The 27,155-nt window shown below is 42.4% G+C and overlaps 1 protein-coding gene and 1 pseudogene across 2 annotated transcripts; both read right to left on the minus strand.

Moving 5' to 3' along the window:
* Positions 1-570: 570 nt before the first annotated feature.
* On the minus strand, positions 571-7,137 carry LOC145351624 (protocadherin-10 pseudogene; annotated as a pseudogene). Its single transcript, XR_013888437.1, has 2 exons — positions 4,565-7,137; positions 571-648 (listed from the first exon to the last, which is right to left on the minus strand). The product of XR_013888437.1 is annotated as a protocadherin-10 pseudogene (transcript).
* Positions 7,138-11,527: 4,390 nt separating this feature from the next.
* On the minus strand, positions 11,528-21,983 carry LOC145351625 (uncharacterized). The gene is made up of 3 exons (XM_080201196.1): positions 19,237-21,983; positions 12,560-14,947; positions 11,528-11,677 (listed from the first exon to the last, which is right to left on the minus strand). Exons 1-3 carry the CDS (start codon positions 21,703-21,705, stop codon positions 11,528-11,530), a joined length of 5,007 nt encoding a protein of 1,668 aa, XP_080057322.1. The 5' UTR covers positions 21,706-21,983.
* Between the last annotated feature and the right edge of the window lie 5,172 nt (positions 21,984-27,155).

Consider the following 27,155-nt stretch of genomic DNA (forward strand, 5'->3'; position numbering starts at 1 on the left):
TAACCTGGTACAGCTTTATGGGATTTTCAAGCAAACAGTCCAAGGATATCACACAACTCAAACTAGGCCCGCAAATTTGTTCTCTGTCAATTTTCTCCTTCACAAATAAAACGCCAGTGTTCAAATTTATATCCACATATTGTTTCCTGGACCCGGGTGCAATCCGAAAACTGCGAGCCGAGAGCTGCTTTATATCTAAACCCAAATCATCTGCGATATTCCCAACAAAGGCGCCCAGTTGCAGTTCTTCAGGAATCGAGTAACGAACCTGTCCAAACACTGGATTCCACGAGGAGAATACACAATAAAATAATTGGCATTTTAGCAACCAATATATTTTATATCTCATTTCCAGCGAAACACATTCCCCTTGTTTCAGAACGTGTCCGTACCATGAATTCTCTTTTTACATTTAGATCAATAGATTTTAAAACTAGAAAAACTGAGATGCAGTTAATACCTGATTGTTGCTTGAATCGCTGGGGTTATTTCAGTAAAATCTTTCCTTTTTTGTTTAAAATTGCCTCTGGATTCGTGCACAAATGCTGCCGAGCTGCTCGCGATCCAATGTTACACTGCGTCTGATCGTGCGTGATGGTGGATGGGTAGTGAAGGGGGCAGTCCGGATCCCCAATCACAGCTCAGCTTCTGATTGGTGAACAGAAACGTATTGAAATTCAACCAATAACATTACTGTTCATTTCTTAAAGCAGAAAGGTCTGAAATAGGCAGAGCTCCTAAGATTTATTGTTGCACAATTAAAAATGGAATCATGATTTCGTGTCAATTCTGTAAAAGTCACTGCGTTGCCAAAATATCTCCGAAACTGCATTACAACAAATGCCTTACGAATAATGTTTACAAAATATATGACGGAAAAGATAACAAAAAATAACTATCACTGTTAGCATGGGTCATTGGTGTCAATATTTGAATTTTATTAATAGTTCGATTTAGAGAAGCTGAGAAAGGAACCGTGATGTTGGCCTTCATTGCAGGCGGACTTGAGTACAGGAGAAAGATTTTCTCCCTGCAGCTGCACAGGCTTTGGCGACACTACACTTGCTGCATGGCATGTATTTTTGGTCTTCCTACCGAAGAAATATTGTATACATACCATCGAGGGAGTGCAGCAAATGTTCAATAGACAAATTCTTGGGAAGGAGGTACCATCGTACGAGAAGATATTGGGCCAACTAAACCTGTATTCTTTGCAATTCAGAAGGGTGAGAGTGGATCTAATTGAATCGTACCACAATGTTACAGTGGTTGGAAGAATAGATGCATGGTTGATGTTTCTTCTGGTCAGATTTAGCGAATGTTTGGGGTGGGGTTGGGGGAGAGATGGGGTGTGGGGGGATGGGGGCGGGGGAGGGGGAGCGTGGGGGGAAGGGGGTAAACCTAGACCAAGGGGCCACAGTCTCAAGATATGGAATAGGCCATTTAAGGTTAAGATGAGAAGAAAGGAGAAAGGTCTTCACTGGGGGGCGGGGGGGGGGGGGGGGGAGGTGGCAAACCTGTGGAATTTTCTACTGAAGAAGGCTTCGGGTGCTAAGTCGCTGAATATACTTAAGAAGGAAAAATATAGGCTTCTAGAATCGGAAGGCATCAAGGAGCATGGGGAGAGCACAGGGGGTATGGTGTTGAGATAATTGAGCAGCCATGGTCCTATTTTGTATCTCTGTATTATCCAAGCATGATGATTTTGTTATGGGCTTCTATTCCCAAGGAGCTGCTAACTATCACCAAATCTGCACTTTTTCCTTGCTCTTGGTACAATTAAACACTGGGTATTACTGTAGTGACAAGTCCAAAATCTTCTGCTTCTCTTCCAGGCATGAACCAAGTCATCTTAATAGAACGTTTTTGGATCTAAAATAATCTGTGTACTCTGCAGCACAAACCTCAACATCCTGTGAATAATCTCGAACCTTGCATGACGAAACAGAATTGTATGTTCAACACTCTCTATTCTTATACTCAAGATCAATTTTTTAATTGTCAATTTTATTTGTGGTGCTCAACTGTTCAAAAGGATGCATACAACAACTTTTTCATCTTTGAAGGTGGCACGGTGGCACAGTGGTTAGCAATGCTGCCTCACAGCACCAAGGATCTGGGTTCAATTCCAGCCACGGGTCACTATCTGTGTGGAGTTTGCACATTTGCCCTGTGTCTGCGGGTGTTTCCTCCCACAGTTGAAAGATCTGGTCGTTAGTTTGATTGGCAATGGTAAGCTGACCAGAGGGATTAGCAGGGTTACAGGGCCTGGAAAGGATTGTTAATTGGCACTATTACTGCCACTTTCTCGTTGCTAAGATCGCATCACTGGTCGATGTATGATCAATACAGTTTTCCCTTTCATTGGTACTGGATCCTATGCCCATCAGTTTAATTTCGTTTACATTACATATATCCATAGCTTAATACAATATTTCTATAATTTCTGGATGCCACTCTAACATTCATCATGCTTCTTTGATATGACAAAGTCCTCATAGAACTAGGCATTCCCGAGAGAAGCAATTACTTGGCTACACTGTGTAAATGATGCCATTTACTAACATCGTGTAAGGTTAGCATTCAAGAAATAATCTATGAAGAAAATGTCAGGCAGCTGTAGAGTGCTAGATTTATAGAAATCCACAGTACGAAAACAAGCCTTTCAGCCCAACTTGTCACATCCAACCTGGGAAATAGTCCCATTTGCCTGTGTTTAGTCCAAATCCCTCCAAACCATTCCTATCCACGAATCTGCCCGAAAGTCATTTAAATGTTGTCTTTATGTCCGCATCTACCTCTGATAGTTCATTTCATGTACACAGCCCACTTTGTGTGAAACTCTGACCCTTCAGGTCGCGTTTAAATTTTCACCTGTCACCTTAAACCTACACCCTCTAGTTTTGGACTCCGCTATCCTGGGAAGACCTTGGCTATTCACATTGTCTATGATTTTACAAACCTCTATAAGGTCACCCCTCATCCTCCTACACTCTAGGAAAATAAGTCCCAGCCTATCCAATCTCTCCTTCTAATTCAAACATCCAGTCCCGGTAAAATCCTTGTAAATCGTCTTTGCACCCTTTCCAGTTTAACAACGCTCTTCCTACAACAGGGCGACCAGAAATGTACACAGTACTCCAAATATAACCTTACTAACGTCTTGTGCAGTTGTAACGCAATGTCGCAACCCCGGTACTTAATTCTCTTAACCGATGAGGGCAAATGTGCCAAACGCCCTCTTCACCACTCTATTTACCTCTGATGCCACTTTCAAGGAAGTGCGTACCTGCACTTCTACGTCTCTCTGTCAACAATCCCCAGGGCCCTAACATTAACTGTACAAGTCCTGACCTGGTTTGTCCTACCAAAATGCAACACCTCACATTTATTTGAATGAGCTCCATCTGCCATTCCGCGACCCTCTGGTACAGTTGACCAAGATTCATTACACCACCAATTTTGGTGTCATCCACAAATTTGCTAACCACGCCTCCTGTATTCTTAGTCAAATCGTTTATACAAATCACAAACAATATTGGACCTAGCACTGGTCCATGTGACACAGTGCTGGTCATAGGCCTCCTAGAACTTTCTAAATTAAAATGAAAGGGAAGATTTGACTTCATTGCACACACTTTAAATGTGCAAATATAAGTATATTGCGAGGAACGCTGAGCATGCACACAACCGTGCAATTAAAGGACAGCTTCCTTGAAAACTAGTGGGAACTTCAGCCTAATATTGCGAAATTGATTAGAACCTAATTGCTATAATCACAGGGTAGCAGTTGCAACCAGTTAGCATCCGGGCGCTTTAGAATATTGGACCACCCCAAATTGATAAGGTTCTATTGCATTAGAGGAATACCGCTTCAGACTTCTAGCACCAAACCAATTCACATTTCAACGAGTCAGTCTGTCATTAAAAAAATGAGCAGTCTCGCGTCAGGTCTGCTGTCAAACGGCAACTGAAAGCCTTCCATAACAATGATTTAGGTCGAACTGATCAATTTGGAATGGCCTGACATTCAAAGGGGGACACGTTAATTTTAATAAATAAGAATTAATGTACTGAGACCATGGCGGCCAGAAATGAAGCATGTATTTTGCAGGAGCAGTGTGGAACTGGAATTCAGGTATCAATTGAAATGTGCTGTACTTGCACGGTCCTGTGAATACAAAGAGTTCCACAAATGATGGTTACGTTTACAGGCTCACAGCACCTGGGACGAAGTCAAATTTCCCCTTGACTAAAATAAATACCAAGAGGTTTGAAATACGTGAACAGATGAAGTGGATTCCTAGAAGAAAGTTTAACCTGGGCTTGACAATAAATTACACATGATAACAAAGGAATGCAAATGCAACCTGTAAGATACCCGTGACAACAAAGGGGAACAAAGGGATACCGACAGGAAATAGAAATATTGTAGGAAACTGCATAAGCTAGTTCAGGTATCACTTCCATCCTATTGAAATAACATACTCTTGAACCCCAAAAACTTTTTGTCTGTCCTAAGGAAATCTGAGATGATGTCATTCACTTTGTAACTGCACCTCACCTCGGTATTTGCAGGATTGGTATAGTTTTCAGAATTGATCATTCCCTGATGTTCTTTCCTCACAGACTCATTGCGCAGATAATTCTTGTCTGTTGACAATCTGCATGTGTTGGGGGTTATGAAGTCTCTCTTCGTTGACTGCAATGTTGAACATGACTCATAGCGGAAACTCTGAGAAAGTGGATCACCCCCAAATACCTCAACATAGTTGGGTGGTATCTGCAGATTTCTACTGGCCTTTTGAATTCCATTCAGAGAATGTCTCGTTTCAAAACAGCAACAAACACCCAGGGAACAGGGTTGACCTCGCAAAATATTTCTGCTTTGTTGAACCATCACAGCTAGGGTAATTAAAATCACGAGAAATATGCCAGAAATTACTCCTAATGCTATGACCAAGTAAAAGCTCAAATCGCGAGTGAGCCCCGGATCTTCAGACCACCCAGTGACGCTGGAGAATATTTCAGTGTCACCACCAGCCACAGTTACGATGATGGTCATTGTGGCAGAAAGTGATGGTGTTCCATTGTCTTTTACCACAATCACCAGCCTTTGCTTCGAAGCATCTTTATTTTCAATATGCCGGATAGTCCAAATTTCCCCAGTGTCTGGTGAAATAGTAAAAAGGTTATGCTGCGTAGCTTGAAAAAAGGAATAAGAAAGACGTGCATTCTGACCGGCGTCAGCATCAGTGGCCGATACCTTAGCAACCAAGTAGCCTGGTTCTGCAAATCTGGATATTGTCTCTGTTACAATAGAGCCATACTCGACTAATGGGTGCACAATCACTGGAACATTGTCATTCTGATCAAGGATAATAACATTCACTGAGACATTACTGGCAAGTGGTGGGGTTCCAGAGTCCATGACCCGAGCTTGGATCTGAAAGTTTTTCAATTTTTCGTAGTCAAAAGATCTCTGAGCGAATATGACGCCAGTCTCCTTGTCAATTGAGACGTAAGTGGACACCGAGGCATTCTCAACTTGTGTCTCAAAGATAGAGTACTTAAGTCCAGCGTTCAGTCCAACATCTGGATCTGAGGCTGAAATGGAAAATAAAGAAGCGCCAATAACATTGTTCTCCATGACGCTTTCTGTGTATGAAGGCTGGGTAAACCGTGGGGCATTGTCATTTATATCTGAAACCTCTACATGAATAGATTTTTTCGATGTCAGAGGAGGATTTCCTGCATCCGTGCATGTTATAGTAACGTCATACCGGGAGGCATTTTCACGGTCCAGCGGATGTTGAACAAGTAATTCATAATAATTCTTCAAAGAAGAATCGAGTTTAAATGGGAGTTTCCGTGAAATTTGACAGTGTACTTGCCCATTTTGCCCTGAATCTTTATCTGCTGCACTGAACAGAGCGACTACAGTTCCAACTGGAGCACCTTCGGAAACTGTGCTGGACAAAGATGTCAATGTTACCTCAGGTGCGTTATCATTCACATCAATAATATCCACAAACAGATCACAGTGCTCGGGTATTGCGTTTTGACCGTTGTCCATTGCTTGTATGCCAATCTGAAAGGTCTTGTTGTCTTCATAGTCCAATTTTCCTTTCAAACTGATTTCTCCAGTTTTAGAATCCACATCAAACATTTCCCGAGCTGCAGCAGAAGTGTGGCTGCTGAGCGAGTACGTTATCTCTCCATTGGATCCAGCGTCCATGTCAGTGGCATTTAATATAATTACCCGCGTTCCTGTGGGTGCACTTTCCAATAGGGTGACTCTGTAAACCGACTGGGGAAAAACAGGGGCGTTGTCATTTGCATCCTTTACAATGATTGAGACCTGAACCGTGCCCGACCTCACTGGGACCCCGCCGTCCTTGGCTATTAACGTTAACATGTGGCTGGATTCCGTTTCTCTGTCCAAGGAACTCTGTAACACCAATACTGGCAATTTCTCAACCCCATTGCGCATTTGAACATCCAGAATGTAATAATCGTTGGGAAGGAGCTGATAGGTTTGTAAGGAATTCGTTCCAATGTCCGGATCGTGTGCGGACTCGAGGGGATAGCGCGTTCCCGGTGTAGAAATCTCTGGGATTTCCAGGCGGATTTGTTTCTTTGGGAAACTGGGAGCATTGTCATTCACATCGAGAATCTCCACTGTAACCTGGTACAGTTTTAAGGGATTTTCAAGCAAACAGTCCAAGGATATCACACAATTCAAACTAGGCCCGCAAATCTGTTCCCTGTCGATTTTCTCCTTCACAAATAAAACGCCAGTGTTCAAATTTATATCCACATATTGTTTCCTGGGCCCGGGTGCTATCCGAAAACTGCGAGCCGAGAGCTGCTTTATATCTAAACCCAAATCATCTGCGATATTCCCAACAAAGGCGCCCAGTTGCAGTTCTTCAGGAATCGAGTAACGAATCTGTCCAAACACGAGATTCCACGAGGAGAATACACAATAAAATAATTGGCATTTTAGCAACCAATATATTTTATATCTCATTTCCAGCGAAAAACATTCCCCTTATTTCAGAACGTGTCCGTATCACCAATTATCCTTGTACAGTTAATTATTTATTTATGTAAACCTGAAACAACGGCGATGTAGCAAATACCTGATTGTTTTCGGAATCGCTCGAATTATTTCATTTAAATCTTCTTTTTTTGTTTAAAATTGCCAGTGGATTCGTGCACGAATGCTGCCGTGCTGCTCGCTATCCAATGTTACACTGCGTCTGATGGTGCGTGATGGTGGGTGGGTCGTGAAGGGGGCAGTCCAGATCTCTAATTACTGCTCAGCTTCTGATTGGTGAATAAAACATATTGAAATTCATCCAATGAAATTACCGTGCATTTCTTAAAGCTGGAGTTTCTGAAATCAGCGCAGTGGCTTAGATTTATTGTTGTACAATTAAAAATTGGATCAAGGTTTTCTGTCAATATTTTGTACATTCCTCTGTCGCCATGAAATTTTTGAGACTGAATCATAGCGAATATTTTGTTGTTTGTAACAGCCGACCAAAGAACTGAGAAAATGAGAGCCTCTGCTGTCACATGATTCATTGGTCTCATTTACTTAATTTTATTGATAGTTCAAGTTATAAACATCAAACAGTGAAGAATGGAGCCGGCTTGTTGGCCTTTATGACAAAAGGACTTGAGTACAGTAGCAAGGATTTCTTACTGCAGCTCTGCAGGACATTGGTGAGACTAGCTGGAGTAGTGTGTACAGTTTTGGACTCCTTACGTGCTATCGAGGGAGTGCAGTGAAGGTTCACCAGACTGATTCCTGGAAAGTAAATATCGTCGTATGAAGAGCCATTGGATCACCTAAGCCGGTATTGGCTGCAATGTAGAAGGATGAGAGGGGATCAAATTAAAACGTATGGGAATTTGACACGGATAGGATGAACGTGCGCATGGATAATGTTTCTTCTGCTAGGGAGCTCTGGAACAATCATAACAATCCTGTAGTGTGTAAGAACAGAAGAACTAGGAGCAGGAATAAGCCATCTGGCTCCTCAAGCTTGCTCCATCATTCAATAAGATCACGGCTGATCTTTTTGTGGATTCAGCTCCACTTACCCGCCTGCCCACCATAATTTTCACTTCCTTTACTGTTCAAACATTTACCTATCCTTGCCTTAAAAAAACTATCAGGTGAGGTAGCCTCAACTGCTTCACTGGGCACGGAATTCCAGAGATTCACAACCCTTTTTGTGAGGATGTTCTTCCTCAGCCCAGTCCAAAATCTGCTCCCCTTATTTTGAGGCTATGTCCCCTAGCTGTAGTTTCACCCGCCAGTGGAAATAACTTCCCTGTTTCGATCTTATCCAGTCCCTTCATAATATTATGTGTCTATAAGAACTCCCCTCAATCTTCTGAATTCCAATGAGTATAGCCCACAGTACTCAGTCTCTCCTCATGAGCCAACCCTCACAACGCCGACATCTACCTAGTGAATCTCCTCTGCACACCCTCCAGTGCCAGCATGTCCTTTCTCAAGTAAGGACACCGAAACTGTCCACAGTATACCAGGTGTGGCCTCACCAACACCTTACACAGCAACAAAATAATGCTGTTGTTTTTAAACCCCATTTCTCTAGCAATGAAGGACAAAATTCCATTTGCCTTCTTAATTACCTGCTGCACCTGCAAAGCAACTCTTTGTGATTCTTGCACAGGGGCACTCGGGTCCCTCTGCACAGCAGCATGCTGCAATTTTTTACCATTTAAATAATAGTCCATTTTGCTGTTACTCCTGCAAACATGGATGACCTCACATTTACCAACATTGTATTCCAACTACAACACCCTTTCCCATTCACTTTGACTATCAATATCCCTTTGCAGACTTTCGGTGTCCCCTGTGCACTTTGCTCTGCCATTCATCTTAGTGTCATCTGCGAATTTTGACACACTATGCTTGGTCCCCAACTCCAAATCAGCTGTATAAATCATAAACAATTGCGGTCCCAGCACTGATCCCTGAGGCACACGACTAGTTACTGATCGCCAGCCAGAAAAACACCCATTTACGCCCACTCTTTGCTTTCTGTTAGTTAACCAATCTCTATCAGGGCTAATACATTATTAGTAACCCTGTGCACCTTTATCTTATGGAGCAGTCTTTGGTTTTGCGCCTGGTCAAATGCCTTCTGGAAATCCAGATACAACACATCCACAGGTTCTGCATTGTACATTGTGCATGTAATGTTCTCAAAGAATTCCACCCCATTGGTCAAACATGAACTGCCTTTCTTGAATCCATGCTATTTCTTACGAGTCGGACAATTTATATCCAGATGTCTCGCTATTTCTTCCTTGATGATAGATTCAAGCATTTTCCCTTCTACAGAAGTTAAGCTAACCGGCCTATACTTACCTGTCTTTGGTCTACCTCCTTTTTTTAAACAGTGACATCACATTTGCTGTTTTGCAATCTGCAGGAACCAGCAGGATCTGCAGAAGGATGACATTTGTCCCATCGAGTCTGAACTGATCTCTGACAGAGAGTCATACCCACTCTGAGCCCTCTGCCCTATTCCAGTAACACCACATATTTACACCCCTGATCCCCCTAAACCACACATTTTGGGACACTAAGGGACAATTTAGCATGACCAATCCACATAACCTGCACATCTGTCAACTGTGGGAGGAAACTGAAGGAACTCACACAGACACGGGGAGAATGTGCAAAAAACACACTGATAGTCACTCAAGTCCAGAAATGAATCCGGGTCTCTGGATCTGTAATGCAGCAGTTCCACCCACAGTGCCACTGTGCTGGTGCCTGTGCCATTGTGCTTGCCACCATTTTAAGATATGGGATGGACCATTTGGGGCTGTGATGAAGAGTAACTTCTTAACTCAGAGGGTGGTGAACCTTTGGAATTCTCTACAACAGAAGGCTGTGGAGGCCAAGTCACTGAATATACTTAAGGAGGCAAAATATAGATTTCTAGAATTTCAAGGAATTAATGTGTAGGGGAATGTGGTTTCGAAATATTTCATTTTTTAGTGTCATACATAGGCTAACGTAACACTATAATGAAGTTACTGTGAAAATTCCCAAATTGCCATACGCTGGCGCCAGTTCGGGGACAACGAGGAGCAATTTATCATAGCCAATCCATCTAACCAACACAGTTTCTGACTGTGGGAGGAAACCAGATCACCCAGACGAAACCCAAGGAGACACAGGGAAAGGTGTTGATTCCACACATAAGTGATGCAAGCCAGGAATAGAATCCAAGTGCCGAGAGGCAGCAGTGCCATCCACTCTTTCACCTTGCTGCCCGAACCACTGTTCAACCATGCAGCCTGTAGAGGATCAGCCATGCTCATGTTGAATGGTGGAGCAGCCTGGAAAGGCCGAATGACCTGCTCTATTTTCTATGTTTGTGTTATCCAAGCATAATGATACCCTTATAGCTGTCCATTCCCAATCAACTGTTAATTAAGGAAGTTTGCACGTTCGCCACTACCTCCTCTCAAATTAAACACAGTGCTTTACTACACTGGCAATTCGAAAATCCGCCACTTCTCTTCCAGGCATCCAGCCTTAATAGAGTGCTTTTGGATCTACAATAATCTCCAGACTCTGGAGGACACACCTCACTACCATGTGAAGAGTTCTGATCTTGAACCTCACATGAATTTTCCGATTTGCGTATTTAGCACCCCCTGTTCTTAAACTCAAGTCAAATATTTTGTTATTGTCAACTACATCCGTGGAGCTCAACCCTTCAAAGCATACATACAAGAACTCCTCCATCTCTGCTCTAATGTGTAGCAAACACGTAATTTCTGAAGAAATTTGAAAACATCTAACCCTAGAGACCAATATCATCATGGTCACCTTTCAACTTCTAAGGCAGCACACATAGTTTTGATCAATACTACATATATTATGATGCAAAATAAGTTTTCAAGGCTTGAAACCACTAACTACCACGCACTTCTCAATTTTCAAATTGTTCTGCTACTTCCTCTTATGGCTGAGATCCTCTTGCTGGTCCATGAATGATTATTCCTTTTTTTCTTACCATTGGTACTGGATCCTATGCCTATCAGATTGATTTATTTCTAAAATGTATTTGCTACTGTCACAAGTAGTTTTTGTTAACACTGCAGTGAAGTTACTGTAACATTTCCTCGTCACCGCATTCTGGCGTTTGTTCCTACAATGAGGAGAATTTAGTATGGTCAATGCATCTAACCAGAGTGGCTTTCGGGCTGTGGCAGGAAATCTGAGCACCTGGAGGAAACCCACGCAGAGATGGGGAGAATGTGCGGACCCTGCAGCGACTGTGCTCCAAGCCGGGAATCAAACCTGGGTGCTTGGCAGGGTGAGGCAGCACTGTGCCACCATGCCAACCATTTCACAGGTTAATGCAATATCTTCATCATAGTAAAATATCAGTCTAAACTTAACTATGTTTCTCTAATATGACAAGGTACTCACAGAGCTGTGCGTCACTGAGAGAATCAATTACATGGCGATGTCGTCTATATCATATGACTTACAAATGCTCTGGAATTTTGGCATCCGAGAAAGGATCCATGAAGAATCTGCCAGGAATTTCTCCTGCAACTTTGTAAATTTAAATGGATGAAAATTGTTGACTTTGTTGCGCACACTCTAAATGCACAAATGTAAGTATCTTGAAGGAACTCTAAGCATTAAGGGTAGTTTCCTTGATAATAGATTAGGAATTTTAGCCAAATACTGTACAGTTCATTAGGTCCTAATTGTTATAGCCTCAGTGTAGTATTTCCAACCAATCAGCATCGGGCATTAGAGAATGTCGGATCATCCCAAATTGATCAGAGCCAATTGTATTGCGGGAAAATCGCTTCAGGCTTCTGGCATCAAGTCAATTTTCATTGCCGGTAGATAAACTGCAATGGAAAACTAGGACTATCTCGCTGCTGGACTGCTGTCAAATGTCCATTGACAGTCTTCATTAAGAAGACTAGTTGATCAGTTTGTAATTGTCCAACAATCAGAGAGAGACATGCTGATGTTGCTCAGAACAAACACGCTGAGACCATGCTCATTAGAAATTAAACAAGTGATTTACAGGAGCAATGTGAGAGTGTTCTGCATTATTATCAATGAAAGTGTTCTACACTTGTAAGCTTTTATGAATGCAGAGCGTTCCTTTTAAATTAGGCACATTTAAAGGTTTACAACGCATGGAACAAAGTCAATTTTCCCTTCGATTTAAACAAAATCAAAGGGTTTAAAAAGCGCCAATTGGCGACATGAGCGAACAATCTTTGACCTGTGCTTGACAATATGTTAATATGATCACAAAACAATGCAAGTACAACTTGCAAGGTACCCTCGAAATAGCAGTAACAAACAGATGCTGGCAGGAAATAGACATACTGCAGAAAATTGTGCATCACGCAATTAGGTCCATCCTATTCAAATAAACAGACCCTTGTTTCTCCCAAACGTTCTGTATATCATACGGAAATTTGAAAATATGCTGTTCACTTTTTAAGTGCACCTCACCTTGGTATTTGTATGATTGACGCTGTTTTCGGAATTAATCATTCCTGGGTTTTCTTTCCTTACAGCCTCATTGTGGAAATAATTTTTGTCCGTAGACGACCTGCGTGCGCTAGGCGTTATGAAGTCTCTCTTTGTTGACTGCAATGTTGAACATGACTCATAGCGGAAACTCTGAGAAAGTGGATCACCCCCGAATACTTCAACATAGTTGGGTGGTATCTGAAGATTTCTACTAGCCTTTTGAATTCCATTCAGAGAATGTCTTGTTTCAAAACAGCAACAGACACCCAGGGAACAATGCTGACCTCCAAACGCACTCCTGTTTTGATGAACCTTCACAGCGAGGATAATTAAAATCACCAGAAAAATGCCAGAAATGACTCCTAATGCTATGACCAAGGAAAAGCTCAGATCAGGAGTGAATCCTGAATCTTCAGACAATCCGCTGACGCTGGAGAATATTTCGTTGTCTCCACCGACCAGAGTTAAGATGATGGTCACTGTGGCAGAAAGTGATGGTGTTCCATTGTCTTTTACCACAATCACCAACCTTTGCTTAGAGGCATCTTTATTCTCAATACGCCGGATAGTCCAAATTTCCCCAGTGTCTGGTGAAATAGTAAAAAGGTTATGCTGAGTAGCCTGAAAAATGGAATAAGAAAGGCGAGCGTTCTGCCCGGCGTCAGCATCAGTGGCCGATACCTTAGCAACCAAATAGCCTGGTTCTGCAAACCGGGATATTGTCTCTGCTACCGTCGAGCCATACTCGGCTATTGGGTGCACGATCACTGGAACATTGTCATTCTGATCAAGGATAACAACATTTACTGAGACATTACTGGCGAGTGTTGGAGTTCCACAGTCCATGACGTGAACATGGATCTGAAAATTTTTCAATTTCTCGTAGTCAAAGGTTCTCTGAGCGAATATGTCTCCAGTCTCCGAGTTAATAGTGATGTAAGTGGACACCCAGGCATTCTCAATTCGTGTCTCCAGAACAGAGTATTTAAGTCGAGCGTTCAGTCCAACATCCGGATCAAAGGCCGTAATGGAAAATATAGAAGCGCCAATAACATTGTTCTCCATGACATTTGCTGTGTATAAAGACTGGGTAAACCGTGGAACGTTGTCATTTATATCTGAAACCTCTACCCGAATGGTTTTTTTGGATGTCAGAGGGGGATTTCCTGCATCCGTGCATGTTATAGTGACGTCATACCGGGAGGCATTTTCACGATCCAGTGGATGTTGAACAAGTAATTCATAATAATTCTTCAAAGAAGAATCGAGTTTGAAGGGAAGTTTCTGTGAAATTTGACATTGCACCTGCCCATTTCGACCCGAATCTTTATCTGCTGCACTGAACAGAGCGATTACAGTTCCAAATGGAGCATCTTCTGAAACTGTGCTGGACAAAGAAGTCAATGTGACCTCAGGAGCGTTATCATTCACATCAATAATATCCACAAACAGATCACAGTGCTCGGGTATTGCGTTTTGACCGTTGTCCATTGCTTGTATGCTAATCTTGAAAGATTTGTTCTGTTCATAGTCCAGTTTCCTTTTCAATCTGACTTCACCAGTTTTGGAATCCACTTCGAACATTTCCCGAGCGATAGCAGAAGTGTGGCTACTGAGCGAGTACGTTATCTCTCCATTGGGACCTTCGTCCGGGTCAGTAGCATTTAATATGATTACCCGCGTTCCTGTGGGTGCACTTTCCAATAGGTTGACTCTGTAAACTGACTGGGGAAAAACAGGGCCGTTGTCATTTGCATCCTTTACGACGATTGAGATCTGAACCGTGCCCGATCGCACAGGGATTCCGCCGTCCTTGGCTGTTAACGTTAACATGTGGCTGGATTCCGTTTCTCTGTCCAGGGAACTCTGCAGCACTAATACTGGGACTTTTTCTACCCCGTCGCTCACCTGCACATCGAGAATGAAACAATCGTTCGAGAGAAGATCATAGATTTGCAAGGAGTTTGTTCCAATATCCGGATCGTGTGCGGACTCGAGGGGAAAGCGCGTTCCCGATGAAGACGTCTCTGGGATTTCCAGGCGGATTTGTTTCTTTGGGAAACTGGGAGCATTGTCATTCACATCGAGAATCTCCACTGTAACCTGGTGCAGCTTTAGGGGATTTTCAAGCAAACAGTCCAAGGATATCACACAATTCAAACTAGGCCCGCAAATCTGTTCTCTGTCAATTTTCTCCTTCACAAATAAAACGCCAGTGTTCAAATTTATATCCACATATTGTTTCCTGGGCCCGGGTACAATCCGAAAACTGCGAGCCGAGAGCTGCTTTATATCTAAACCCAAGTCATCTGCGATATTCCCAACAAAGGCGCCCAGTTGCAGTTCTTCAGGAATCGAGTAACGAATCTGTCCAAACACGAGATTCCACGAGGAGAATACACAATAAAATATTTGGCATTTTAGCAACCAATATATTTTATATCTCATTTCCAGCGAAACACATTCCCCTTGTTTCAGAACGTGTCCGTACCATGAAGTCTCTTTTTACAGTTAGATCAAAAGATTTTAAAACTAGAAAAACTGCGATGCAGTTAATACCTGATTGTTGTTTGAATCGCTAAAGTTATTTCAGTAAAATCTTTCCTTTTTTGTTTAAAATTGCCTCTGGATTCGTGCACAAATGCTGCCGAGCTGCTCGCTATCCAATGTTACACTGCGTCTGATCGTGCGTGGTGGTGGATGGGTAGTGAAGGGGGCAGTCCGGATCCCCAATCACAGCTCAGCTTCTGATTGGTGAACAGAAACGTATTGAAATTCAACCAATAACATTACTGTTCATTTCTTAAAGCAGAAAGGTCTGAAATAGGCAGAGCTCCTAAGATTTATTGTTGCACAATTAAAAATGGAACCATGATTTAGTGTCAATACTGTAGAAATCACTGCATTGCCAAAATATCTCCGAAACTGCATTACAACAAATGCCTTACGAACAATGTTTACAAAATATATGTCGGAAAAGATAACAAAATATAGCTTCCAGTGTCAGCATGGGTCATTGGTGTCAATATTTGAATTTTATTAATAGTTCGATTTAGAGAAGCCGAGAAAGGAACCGTGATGTTGGCCTTCATTGCAGGTGGACTTGAGTACAGGAGAAAGGTTTTTTCCCTGAAGCTGCACAGGCTTTGGCGACACTACACTTGCTGCATGGTATGTATTTTTGGCCTTTCTACCGAAGAAATATTGTATACATACCATCGAGGGAGTGCAGCAAATGTTCAGTAGACAAATTCTTGGGAAGGAGGTACCATCGTACGAGAAGATATTGGGCCAACTAAACCTGTATCCTTTGCAATTCAGAAGGATGAGAGTGGATCTAATTGAATCGTACCACAATGTTACAGTGGTTGGAAGAATAGATGCATGGTTGATGTTTCTTCTGGTCAGATTTAGCGAATGTTTGGGGTGGGGTTGGGGAGAGATGGGGTGTGGGGGGATGGGGGCGGGGGAGGGGGAGCGTGGGGGGAAGGGGGTAAACCTAGACCAAGGGGCCACAGTCTCAAGATATGGAATAGGCCATTTAGGTTTAAGATGAGAAGAACGGTCTTCACTGGGGGGCGGGGGGGGGGGGGGGGTGGGGGCGGTGGCAAACCTGTGGAATTTTCTACTGAAGGCTTCGGGTGCTAAGTCGCTGAATGTACTTAAGAAGGAAAAATATAGGCTTCTAGAATCGGAAGGCATCAAGGAGCATGGGGAGAGCACAGGGGGTATGGTGTTGAGATAATTGAGCAGCCATGGTCCTATTTTGTATCTCTGTATTATCCAAGCATGATGATTTTGTTATGGGCTTCTATTCCCAAGGAGCTGCTAACTATCACCAAATCTGCACTTTTTCCTTGCTCTCGGTATAATTAAACACTGGGTATTACTGTAGTCACAATTCCAAAATCTTCTGCTTCTCTTCCAGGCATCAACCAAGTCATCTTAATAGAACGTTTTTGGATCTAAAATAATCTGTGTACTCTGCAGCACAAACCTCAACATCCTGTGAATAATCTCGAACCTTGCATGACGAAACAGAATTGTACGTTCAACACTCTCTATTCTTATACTCAAGTTCAATTTTTTTTATTGTCAATTTTATTTGTGGTACTCAACTGTTCAAAAGGATACATACAACAACTTTTTCATCTTTGAAGGTGGCACGGTGGCACAGTGGTTAGCAATGCTGCCTCACAGCACCAAGGATCTGGGTTCAATTCCAGCCACGGGTCACTATCTGTGTGGAGTTTGCACATTTGCCCTGTGTCTGCGGGTGTTTCCTCCCACAGTTGAAAGATCTGGTCGTTAGTTTGATTGGCAATGGTAAGCTGACCAGAGGGATTAGCAGGGTTACAGGGCCTGGAAAGGATTGTTAATTGGCACTATTACTGCCACTTTCTCGTTGCTAAGATCGCATCACTGGTCGATGTATGATCAATACAGTTTTCCCTTTCATTGGTACTGGATCCTATGCCCATCAGTTTAATTTCGTTTACATTACATATATCCATAGCTTAATACAATATTTCTATAATTTCTAGATGCCACTCTAACATTCATCATGCTTCTTTGACATGACAAAGTCCTCATAGAACTAGGCATTCCTGAGAGAAGCAATTACTTGGCTACATTCTGTAAATGACGCCATTTACTAACATCGTGTAAGGTTAGCATTCAAGAAATAATCTATGAAGAATATGTCAGGTAGCTGTAGAGTGCTAGATTTATAGAAATCCACAGTACGAAAACAAGCCTTTCAGCCCAACTTGTCACAGCCAACCTGGGAAACAGCCCCATTTGCCTGTGTTTAGCCCAAATCCCTCCAAACCATTCCTATCCACGAATCTGTCCGAAAGTCGTTTAAACGTTGTCTTTATATCCACATCTACCTCTGATAGCTCATTTCATATACACAACCCACTTTATTGTGAAATTCTGACCCTTCAGGTCTCTTTTAAACTTTCACCTGTCACCTTAAACCTACACCCTCTAGTTTTGGACTCCGCTATCCTGGGAAGACCTTGGCTATTCACATTGTCTATGATTTTACAAACCTCTATAAGGTCACCCCTCATCCTCCTACACTCTAGGAAAATAAGTCCCAGCCTATCCAATCTCTCCTAATTCAAACATCCAGTCCCGGTAAAATCCTTGTAAATCGTCTTTGCACCCTTTCCAGTTTAACAACGCTCTTCCTACAACAGGGCGACCAGAAATGTACACAGTACTCCAAATATAACCTTACTAACGTCTTGTGCAGTTGTAACGCAATGTCGCAACCCCGGTACTTAATTCCCTTAACCGATGAGGGCAAATGTGCCAAACGCGCTCTTCACCACTCTATTTACCTCTGATGCCACTTCCAAGGAAGTGCGTACCTGCACTTCTACGTCTCTCTGTCAACAATCCCCAGGGCCCTAACATTAACTGTACAAGTCCTGACCTGATTTGTCCTACCAAAATGCAACACCTCACATTTATTTGAATCAGCTCCATCTGCCATTCCGTGACCCTCTGGTACAGTTGACCAAGATTCATTCCACCACCAATTTTGGTGTCATCCACAAATTTACTAAACACGCCTCCTCTATTCTTAGTCAAAACGTTTATACAAATCACAAACAATATTGGACCTAGCACTGGTCCATGTGACACAGTGCTGGTCATAGGCCTCCTAGAACTTTCTAAATTAAAATGAAAAGGAAGTTATGACTTCATTGCACACACTTTAAATGTGCAAATATAAGTATATTGCGAGGAACACTGAGCATGCATGCAACCGTGCAATTAAAGGACAGCTTCCTTGAAAACTAGTGGGAACTTCAGCCTAATATTGCGAAATTGATTAGAACCTAATTGCTATAATCACAGGGTAGCAGTTGCAACCAGTAAGCATCCGGGCGCTTTAGAATATTGGACCACCCCAAACTGATAAGATTCTATTGAATTAGAGGAATACCGCTTTAGACTTCCAGCACCCAACCAATTCACATTTCAACGAATCAGTCTGTCATTAAAAAAATGAGCAGTCTCGCGTCAGGTCTGCTGTCAAACGTCAATTGAAAGCCTTCCATAACAATGAGTTAGGTCGAACTGATCAATGTGGAATGGCCCGACATTCAAAGGGGGACACGTTAATTTTAATAAATAAGAATTAATGTACTGAGACCAGGACGGCCAGAAATGAAGCATGTATTTTGCAGGAGTAGTGTGGAACTGGAATTCTAGTATCAATTTAAATGTGCTGTACTTGCACGGCCCTGTGAATACAAAGAGTTCCACAAATGATGGTTACATTTACAGGTTTACAGCACCTGGGACGAAGTCAAATTTCCCCTTGACTAAAATAAATACCAAGAGGTTTGAAATACGTGAACAGATGAAGTGGATTCCTAGAAGAAAGTTTAACCTGGGCTTGACAATAAATTACACATGATAACAAAGGAATGCAGATACAACCTGTAAGATACCCATGACAACAAAGGGAAACAACGGGATACCGACAGGAAATAGAAATATTGTAGGAAACTGCATAACCTAGCTCAGGTATCACTTCCATCCTATTGAAATAACATACTCTTGAACCCCAAAAACTTTTTGTCTGTCCTAAGGAAATCTGAGATTATGTCATTCACTTTGTAACTGCACCTCACCTCGGTATTTGCAGGATTGGTATAGTTTTCAGAGTTGATCATTCCCTGATGTTCTTTCCTCACAGACTCATTGCGCAGATAATTCTTGTCTGTTGACAATCTGCATGTGTTGGGGGTTATGAAGTCTCTCTTCGTTGACTGCAATGTTGAACATGACTCATAGCGGAAACTCTGAGAAAGTGGATCACCCCCAAATACCTCAACATAGTTGGGTGGTATCTGCAGATTTCTACTGGCCTTTTGAATTCCATTCAGAGAATGTCTCGTTTCAAAACAGCAACAAACACCCAGGGAACAGGGCTGACCTCGCAAAACATTTCTGCTTTGTTGAACCATCACAGCTAGGGTAATTAAAATCACGAGAAAAATGCCAGAAATTACTCCTAATGCTATGACCAAGTAAAAGCTCAAATCAGGAGTAAGCCCCGGATCTTCAGACCATCCAGTGACGCTGGAGAATGCTTCAGTGTCACCAACGACCACAGATAAGATGATGGTCACTGTGGCAGAAAGTGATGGTGTTCCATTGTCTTTTACTACAATCACCAATCTTTGCTTAGAAGCGTCTTTATTCTCAATACGACGGATAGTCCAAATTTCCCCAGTGTCCAGTGAAATAGTAAAAAGGTTATGCTGGGTAGCCTGGAAAATGGAATAAGAAAGGCGAGCGTTCTGACCGGCATCAGCATCAGTGGCCGATATCTTAGCAACCAAATAGCCTGGTTCTGCAAACCGGGATATTGTCTCTGTTACAGTAGGGCCATACTCGGCTACTGGGTGCACGATCACTGGAACATTGTCATTCTGATCAAGGATAATAACATTCACTGAGACATTACTGGCAAGCGGTGGGTTTCCAGAGTCCATGACCCGAGCTTGGATCTGAAAGGATTTCAATTTTTCGTAGTCAAAAGATCTCTGAGCGAATATGACGCCAGTCTCTGTGCCAATTGAGACATAAGTGGAAATCGAGGCATTCTCAACTTGTGTCTCCAAGATAGAGTATTTAAATCGAGCGTTCTGTCCAACATCTGGATCTGAGGCTGAAATGGAAAATATAGAAGCGCCAATAACATTGTTCTCCATGACGCTTTCTGTGTATGAAGACAGGGTAAACCGTGGGGCATTGTCATTTACATCTGAAATCTCTACATGAATAGATTTTTTGGATGTCAGAGGAGGATTTCCTGCATCCGTGCATGTAATAGTAACGTCATACCGGGAGGCATTTTCACGGTCCAGTGGATGTTGAACAAGTAATTCGTAATAATTCTTCAAAGAAGAATCGAGGTTAAATGGGTGTTTCTGTGAAATTTGACAGTGTACTTGCCCATTTTGCCCTGAATCTTTATCTGCTGCACTGAACAGAGCGACTACAGTTCCAATTGGATCACCTTCGGAAACTGTGCTGGACAAAGATGTCAATGTTACCTCAGGTGCGTTATCATTCACATCAATAATATCCACAAACAGATCACAGTGCTCAGGTATTGCGTACGGACCATTGTCCATTGCTTGTATACTAATCTGAAAGGCCTTGTTTTCTTCATAGTCCAATTTGCGTTTCAATCTGATTTCTCCAGTTTTAGAATCCACTTCAAACGTTTCCCGAGCTGCAGCAGAAGTGTGGCTGCTGAGCGAGTACGTTATCTCTCCGTTGGATCCAGCGTCCATGTCAGTGGCATTTAATATAATTACCCGCGTTCCTGTGGGTGCACTTTCCAATAGGGTGACTCTGTAAACTGACTGGGGAAAAGCAGGGGCGTTGTCATTTGCATCCTTTACAATGATTGAGACCCGAACTGTGCCCGATCTCACTGGGACCCCGCCGTCCTTGGCTATTAACGTTAACATGTGGCTGGATTCCGTTTCTCTGTCCAAGGAACTCTGTAACACCAATACTGGCGTTTTCTCAATTCCATTGCGCATTTGAACATCGAGAATGTAATAATCGTTGGGAAGGAGTTGATAGGTTTGTAAGGAGTTTATTCCAATATCCGGATCGTGTGCGGACTCGAGGGGAAAACGCGTTCCCGGTGTAGAAATCTCTGGGATTTCCAGGCGGATTTGTTCCTTTGGGAATCTGGGAGCATTGTCATTCACATCGAGAATCTCCACTGTAACCTGGTACAGTTTTAAGGGATTTTCAAGTAAACAGTCCAGGGATATCACACAACTCAAACTAGGCCCGCAAATCTGTTCCCTGTCGATTTTCTCCTTCACAAATAAAACGCCAGTGTTCAAATTTATTTCCACATATTGTTTCCTGGACCCGGGTACAATCCGAAAACTGCGAGCCGAGAGCTGCTTTATATCTAAACCCAAATCATCTGCGATATTCCCAACAAAGGCGCCCAGTTGCAGTTCTTCAGGAATCGAGTAACGAATCTGTCCAAACACGAGATTCCACGAGGAGAATACACAATAAAATAATTGGCATTTTAGCAACCAATATATTTTATATCTCATTTCCAGCGAAAAGCATTCCCCTTGCTTCAGAACGTATCCGTTGCATCAATTATCCTTGTACAGTCAATTATTTATTTATTTAAACTTGAAACAACGACGATGTAGCAAATACCTGATTGTTTTAGGAATCGCTCGAATTATTTCATTAAAATCTTCTCTTTTTCTCTAAAATTGCCAGTGGATTCGTGCACAAATGCTGCCGAGCTGCTCGCAATCCAATGTTACACTGCGTCTGATGGTGCGTGATGGTGGGTGGGTAGTGAAGGGGGCAGTCCAGATCTCTAATTACAGCTCAGCTTCTGATTGGTGAATAGAAACATATTGAAATTCATCCAATGAAATTACCGGCATTTCTTAAAGCTGAAGTTTCTGAAATCAGCGCAGTTTGCTGAGATTTATTGTTGTACAATTAAAAATTGGATCAAGATTTTCTGTCAATATTTTGTACATTCCTCTGACGCCATAAATATCTCTGAGACTGAATCATAGCGAATATTTTGTTGTTTGTAACAGACGACAAAAGAAATGAGAAAAGGAGAACCGTTGTTGTCACCTGTCTCATTGGTCTCATTTGCTGAATTTTATTGATAGTTCAAGTTGTAAACAGCAAACAGTAAAGAATGGAGCCGGCATGTTGGCCTTTATGGCAAAAGGACTTGAGTATAGTAGCAAGGATTTCTTACTGCAGCTCTGCAGGAGGTTGGTGAGACTAGCTGGAGTAGTGTGTACAGTTTTGTTCTCCTTACGTGCTATCGAGGGAGTGCAGTGAAGGTTCACCAGATTGATTCCTGGGGGCGGGGCGGGGGGGCGTAAATATCGTCGTATGAAGAGCCATTGGGTCACCTAGTCCGATAATGGCTGCAATGTATAAGGATGAGGGGGGATCAAATTAAAACGTATTGGAATTTGACACGGATAGGATGAATGTGTGCATGGATAATGTTTCTTCTGCTTGGGAGTTCTGGAACAATCATAACAATCCTGTAGTGCGCAAGAACATTAGAACTAGGAGCAGGAATAAGCCATCTGGCCCCTTGAGCCTGCTCTGCCATTCAATAAGGTCATGGCTGATCTTTTTGTGGATTCAGCTCCACTTACCCGCCTGCCCACCGTAATCTTTACTTCCTTTACTGTTCAAACATTTATTTGTCCTTGCCTTAAAAACATCCAATGAAGTAGCCTCAACTGCTTCACTGGGCACGGAATTCCACAGATACACAAGCCTTTGTGTGAAGACGTTCGTCCTCAACTCAGTCCTAAATCTGCTCCCGATTATTTTGAGGCCACAGCCCCTAGTTCTAGTTTCACCCGCCAGTGGAAATAACTTCCCTGTTTCGATCTTATCTATTTCCTTCATAATCTTACATGTTTCTATAAGATCTCCCCTCGTTCTTCTGAATTCCAATCAGTATAGCCCACAGTACTCAATCTCTCCTCATAAGCCAACCCTCTCAACGCCGACATCAACCGAGTGAATCTCCTCTATGCACCCTCGAGTGCGTGCTGTCATTTCTCAAGTAAGGAGGCCAAAACTGTCCACAGTATACCAGGTGTGGCCTCACCAATACCTTATACAGCTACAAAATAACCTTGTTATTTTTAAACCCATTCCTCTAGCAATGAAGGACAACATTCCATTTGCTTTCTTAATTACCTGCTGCATCTGCAAAGCAACTCCTTGTCATTCTTGCACTGGGTCACCCAGGTCCCTCTGATAGCAGCATGCTGCAATTTTTTACCATTTAAATAATAGTCCATTTTGCTGTTATTCCTACAAAAGTGGATGACCTCACATTTACTAACATTGTATTCCATCTACCACACCCTTTCCCATTCACTTTGACTATCTATATCCCTTTGCAGACTTTCAGTGTCCCCTGCACGCTTTGCTCTGCCATTCATCTTAGTGTCATCTGCGAATTTTGACACACTACGCTTGGACCCTAACTCCTAATCAGCTATATAAATCGTAAACAGTTGCGGTCCCAGCACTGATCCCAGAAGCACACCACTAGTCACTGATCGCCAACCAGAAAAACACCCATTTACTCCCACTCTTTGCTTTCTGTTATTAAATCAACCCTCTATCAATGCTAGTACATTATCAGTCACACTGTGCACCTTTATCTTATGCAGCAGTCTTTGGTGTGGCATCTTGTCAAATGCCTTCTGGAAATCCAGATACATCACATCTACAGGTTCCGCATTGTACATTGCACATGTAATGTTCTCAAAGAATTCCACCACATTAGTAAAACATGCCCTGCCCTTCTTGAATCCATGCTATGTCTTACGAGTGGGACATTTTATATCCAGATGTCTCGCTATTTCTTCCTTGATGATAGATTCAAGCATTTTCCCTTCTACAGAAGTTAAGCTAACCGGCCTATAGTTAACCATCTTTGGTCTAACTCGTTTTTTAAACAATGGCATCACATTTGTTGTTTTGCAATCTGCAGGAACCAGCAGGACCTGCAGAAGGATGACATTTGACCCATCGAGTCTACACTGATCTCTGACAGAGAGTCATACCTACTCTCAGCCCTGTGCACTATTCCAGTAACTCCACACATTTACACCCCTGATTCCCCTAAACCACACATTTTGGGACACTAAGGGACAATTTAGCATGACCAATCCACATAACCTGCACATCTGCCAACCGTGGGAGGAAACCGAAGGAACCCACACAGACACAGGGAGAATGTGCAAACACCACACAGACAGTCACTCAAGTCCAGAATTGAACCTGGGTCTCTGGAACTGTAACGGGGCAGTTCTATCCACAGTGCCACTGTGTTGGTGCCTGTGCCACTGTGCTTGCCAGAATTTTAAGATATGGGATGGACCATTTAGAACTGAGATGAAGAGCAACTTCTTAACTCAGAGAGTGGTGACCCTTTGGAATTCTCTACAACAGAAGGCCGCAGAGGCCAAGTCACTGAATATATTTCAGGAGGAAAAATATAGGTTTCTAGAATTTCAAGGAATTAATGTGTAGGGGAATGTGGTTTCGAAATATTTTATTTTTTAGTGTCATACATAGGCTAACTTAACACTGCAATGAAGTTACTGTGAATATCCCTTAATTGCCATATGCTGGCGCCTTTTCGGGGACAATGAGGAGGAATTTATCATAGCCAATCCACCTAACCAACACACTTTTGGACTGTGGGAGGAAACCAGATCACCCAGAGACACAGGGAAATGTGCAGATTCCACACATAAGTGAAGCAAGCCAGGAATCGAATCCAGGTACTGAGAGGCAGCAGTGCCATCCACTCTTTCACCTTGCTGCCCTAACCACTGTTCAACCATGCAGCCTGTGGAGGATCAGCCATGCTCACGTTGAATGGTGGAGCAGCCTAGAAAAGCCGAATGACCTGCTCTGTTTTCTATGTTTGTGTTATCCAAGCATAATGATACCCTTATAGCTTTCCATTCCCAATCAACTGTTAATTAAGGAAGTTGCAAGTTTGCCACAACCTCCTCTCAAATTAAACACAGTGCATGACTGCACTGACAATTCGAAAATCCGCCACTTCTCTTCCAGGCATCCAGCCAGCCATCTTAATAGAGTGCTTTTGGATCAACAATAATCTCCAGACTCTGGAGGACACATCTCACTACCATGTGAAGAGTTCTGATCTTGAACCTCACATGAGTTTTCCGATTTGCGTATTTAGCAACACCTGTTCTTCAACTCAAGTGAAATATTTTGTTATTGTCAACTACATCCGTGGAGGTCAACCCTACAAAGCATTTTTACAGGAACTCCTCCATCTCTGCTCTAACGTGTAGCAAACACGTAATTTCTTAAGAAATCTGAAAACATCTAACCCCAGAGACCAATATCATCATGGTCACCTTTCAACTTCTAAGGCAGCACACATAGTTTTGATCAATACTACATATACTATGATGCAAAATAAGGTTTCAAGGCTTGAAACCACTAACTACCACGCACTTCTCAATTTTCAAACTGTTCTGTTACTTCCTCTTATTGCTGAGATCCTCTTGCTGGTCCATGCGTGATCATTCCTTTTTTCCTTACCATTGGCACCGGATCCTATGCCTATCAGATTGAATTATTTCTAAAATGTATTTGCTACTGTCACAAGTAGTTTTTGTTAACTCTGCAGTGAAGTTACTGTGAACACTTCCTCGTCACCACATTCTGGCAATTGTTCATACAATGAAGGAGAATTTAATATGGTCAATGCACCTAAGCAGCGTGGCTTTCAGACTGTAGCAGGAAATCTGAGCACCTGGAGGAAACCCACGCAGAGATGAGGAGAACGTGCGGACCCTGCAGAGACTGTGCTCCAAGCCGGGAATCAAACCTGGGTGCTTGGCAGGGTGAGGCAGCACTGTGCCACCATGCCAAACATTTCATAAGTTAATGTAATATCTTTATCATAGTTATATATCAGTCTGAAAGTAACCATGTTTCTTTGATGTGACAATGTACTCGCAGACCTATGCGTCACTGACAGAATCAATTACATGGTTATGTCATATATATCATATGATTTACAACTGCTCTGGAATTTTGGTATCCGAGAAAGCATCCATGAAGAATATGCCAGGAATTTCTCTCGCAACTTTGTAAATTTAAATGGATGAAAGACGTTGACTTTGTTGCACGCGCTCCAAATGCTCAAATGTAAGTATCTTGAAGGAACTCTGAGCATCAAGGATAGTTTTCTTAATAATAGATTAGGAATTTTAGCCAAATACTGGACAGTTGATGAGGTCCTAATTGCTATAGCCTCAGTGTTGTATTTCCAACCAATCAGCATCAGGGTATTTGAGAATAAAGAACAAAGAACAAAGAACAACACCGCACGGGAAACAGGCCCTTCGGCCCAACGAGCCCGCGAGAATGTCGGATCATCCCAAATTGATCAGGGCCAATTGTATTGCGGGAAAATCGCTTCAGACTTCTGGCATCAAGTCAATTTTCATTGCTGGTAGATAAACTGCAATGGAAAACCAGGACTGTCTCGCTGCTGGACTGCTGTCAAATGTCCATTGACAGTCTTCATTAAGAAGACTAGTTGAATAATTTGTAATGGTCCGACAATCAGAGAGAGACATGCTGATGTTGCTCAGAACAAACACGCTGAGACCATGCTCACTAGAAATTAAACAAGTGATTTCCAGGACCAATGTGAGAGTGTTCTGTGTTATTATCAATGAAAGTGTCCTACACTTGCACGCTTTTATGAATGCAGAGCGTTCCTTTCAAGTTATGTACGTTTAAAGGTTAACAACGCATGGAACAAAGTCAACTTTCCCTTCGATTTAAATAAAATTCAAGAGTTTAAAAAGCGCTAATAGGCGACGTGAGCGAGCAAACTTTGACCTGTGCTTGACAATATGTTAATATGATCACAAAACAATGCAATATAACCTGCAAGATACCCTCGACATAGCAGTAATGAACA

Source organism: Carcharhinus amblyrhynchos, chromosome 13, assembly GCF_965287045.1.
Source record: "Carcharhinus amblyrhynchos chromosome 13, sCarAmb.v2.hapA, whole genome shotgun sequence".
Taxonomy (NCBI): domain Eukaryota; kingdom Metazoa; phylum Chordata; class Chondrichthyes; order Carcharhiniformes; family Carcharhinidae; genus Carcharhinus; species Carcharhinus amblyrhynchos.

Excerpts from the sequence above, each read along its gene's own strand:
- LOC145351625 (XM_080201196.1), bottom strand. The coding sequence starts at position 21,705 with ATGAGATATAAAATATATTGGTTGCTAAAATGCCAATTATTTTATTGT. Across the intron at positions 14,948-19,236 it reads CCAATCCTGCAAATACCGAG|ATTCGTTACTCGATTCCTGA; the intron begins GTGAGGTGCAGT and ends GTGTTTGGACAG. Across the intron at positions 11,678-12,559 it reads TCAATCATACAAATACCAAG|AGTGTGCGCAACAAAGTCAA; the intron begins GTGAGGTGCACT and ends TTGTGCATTTAG.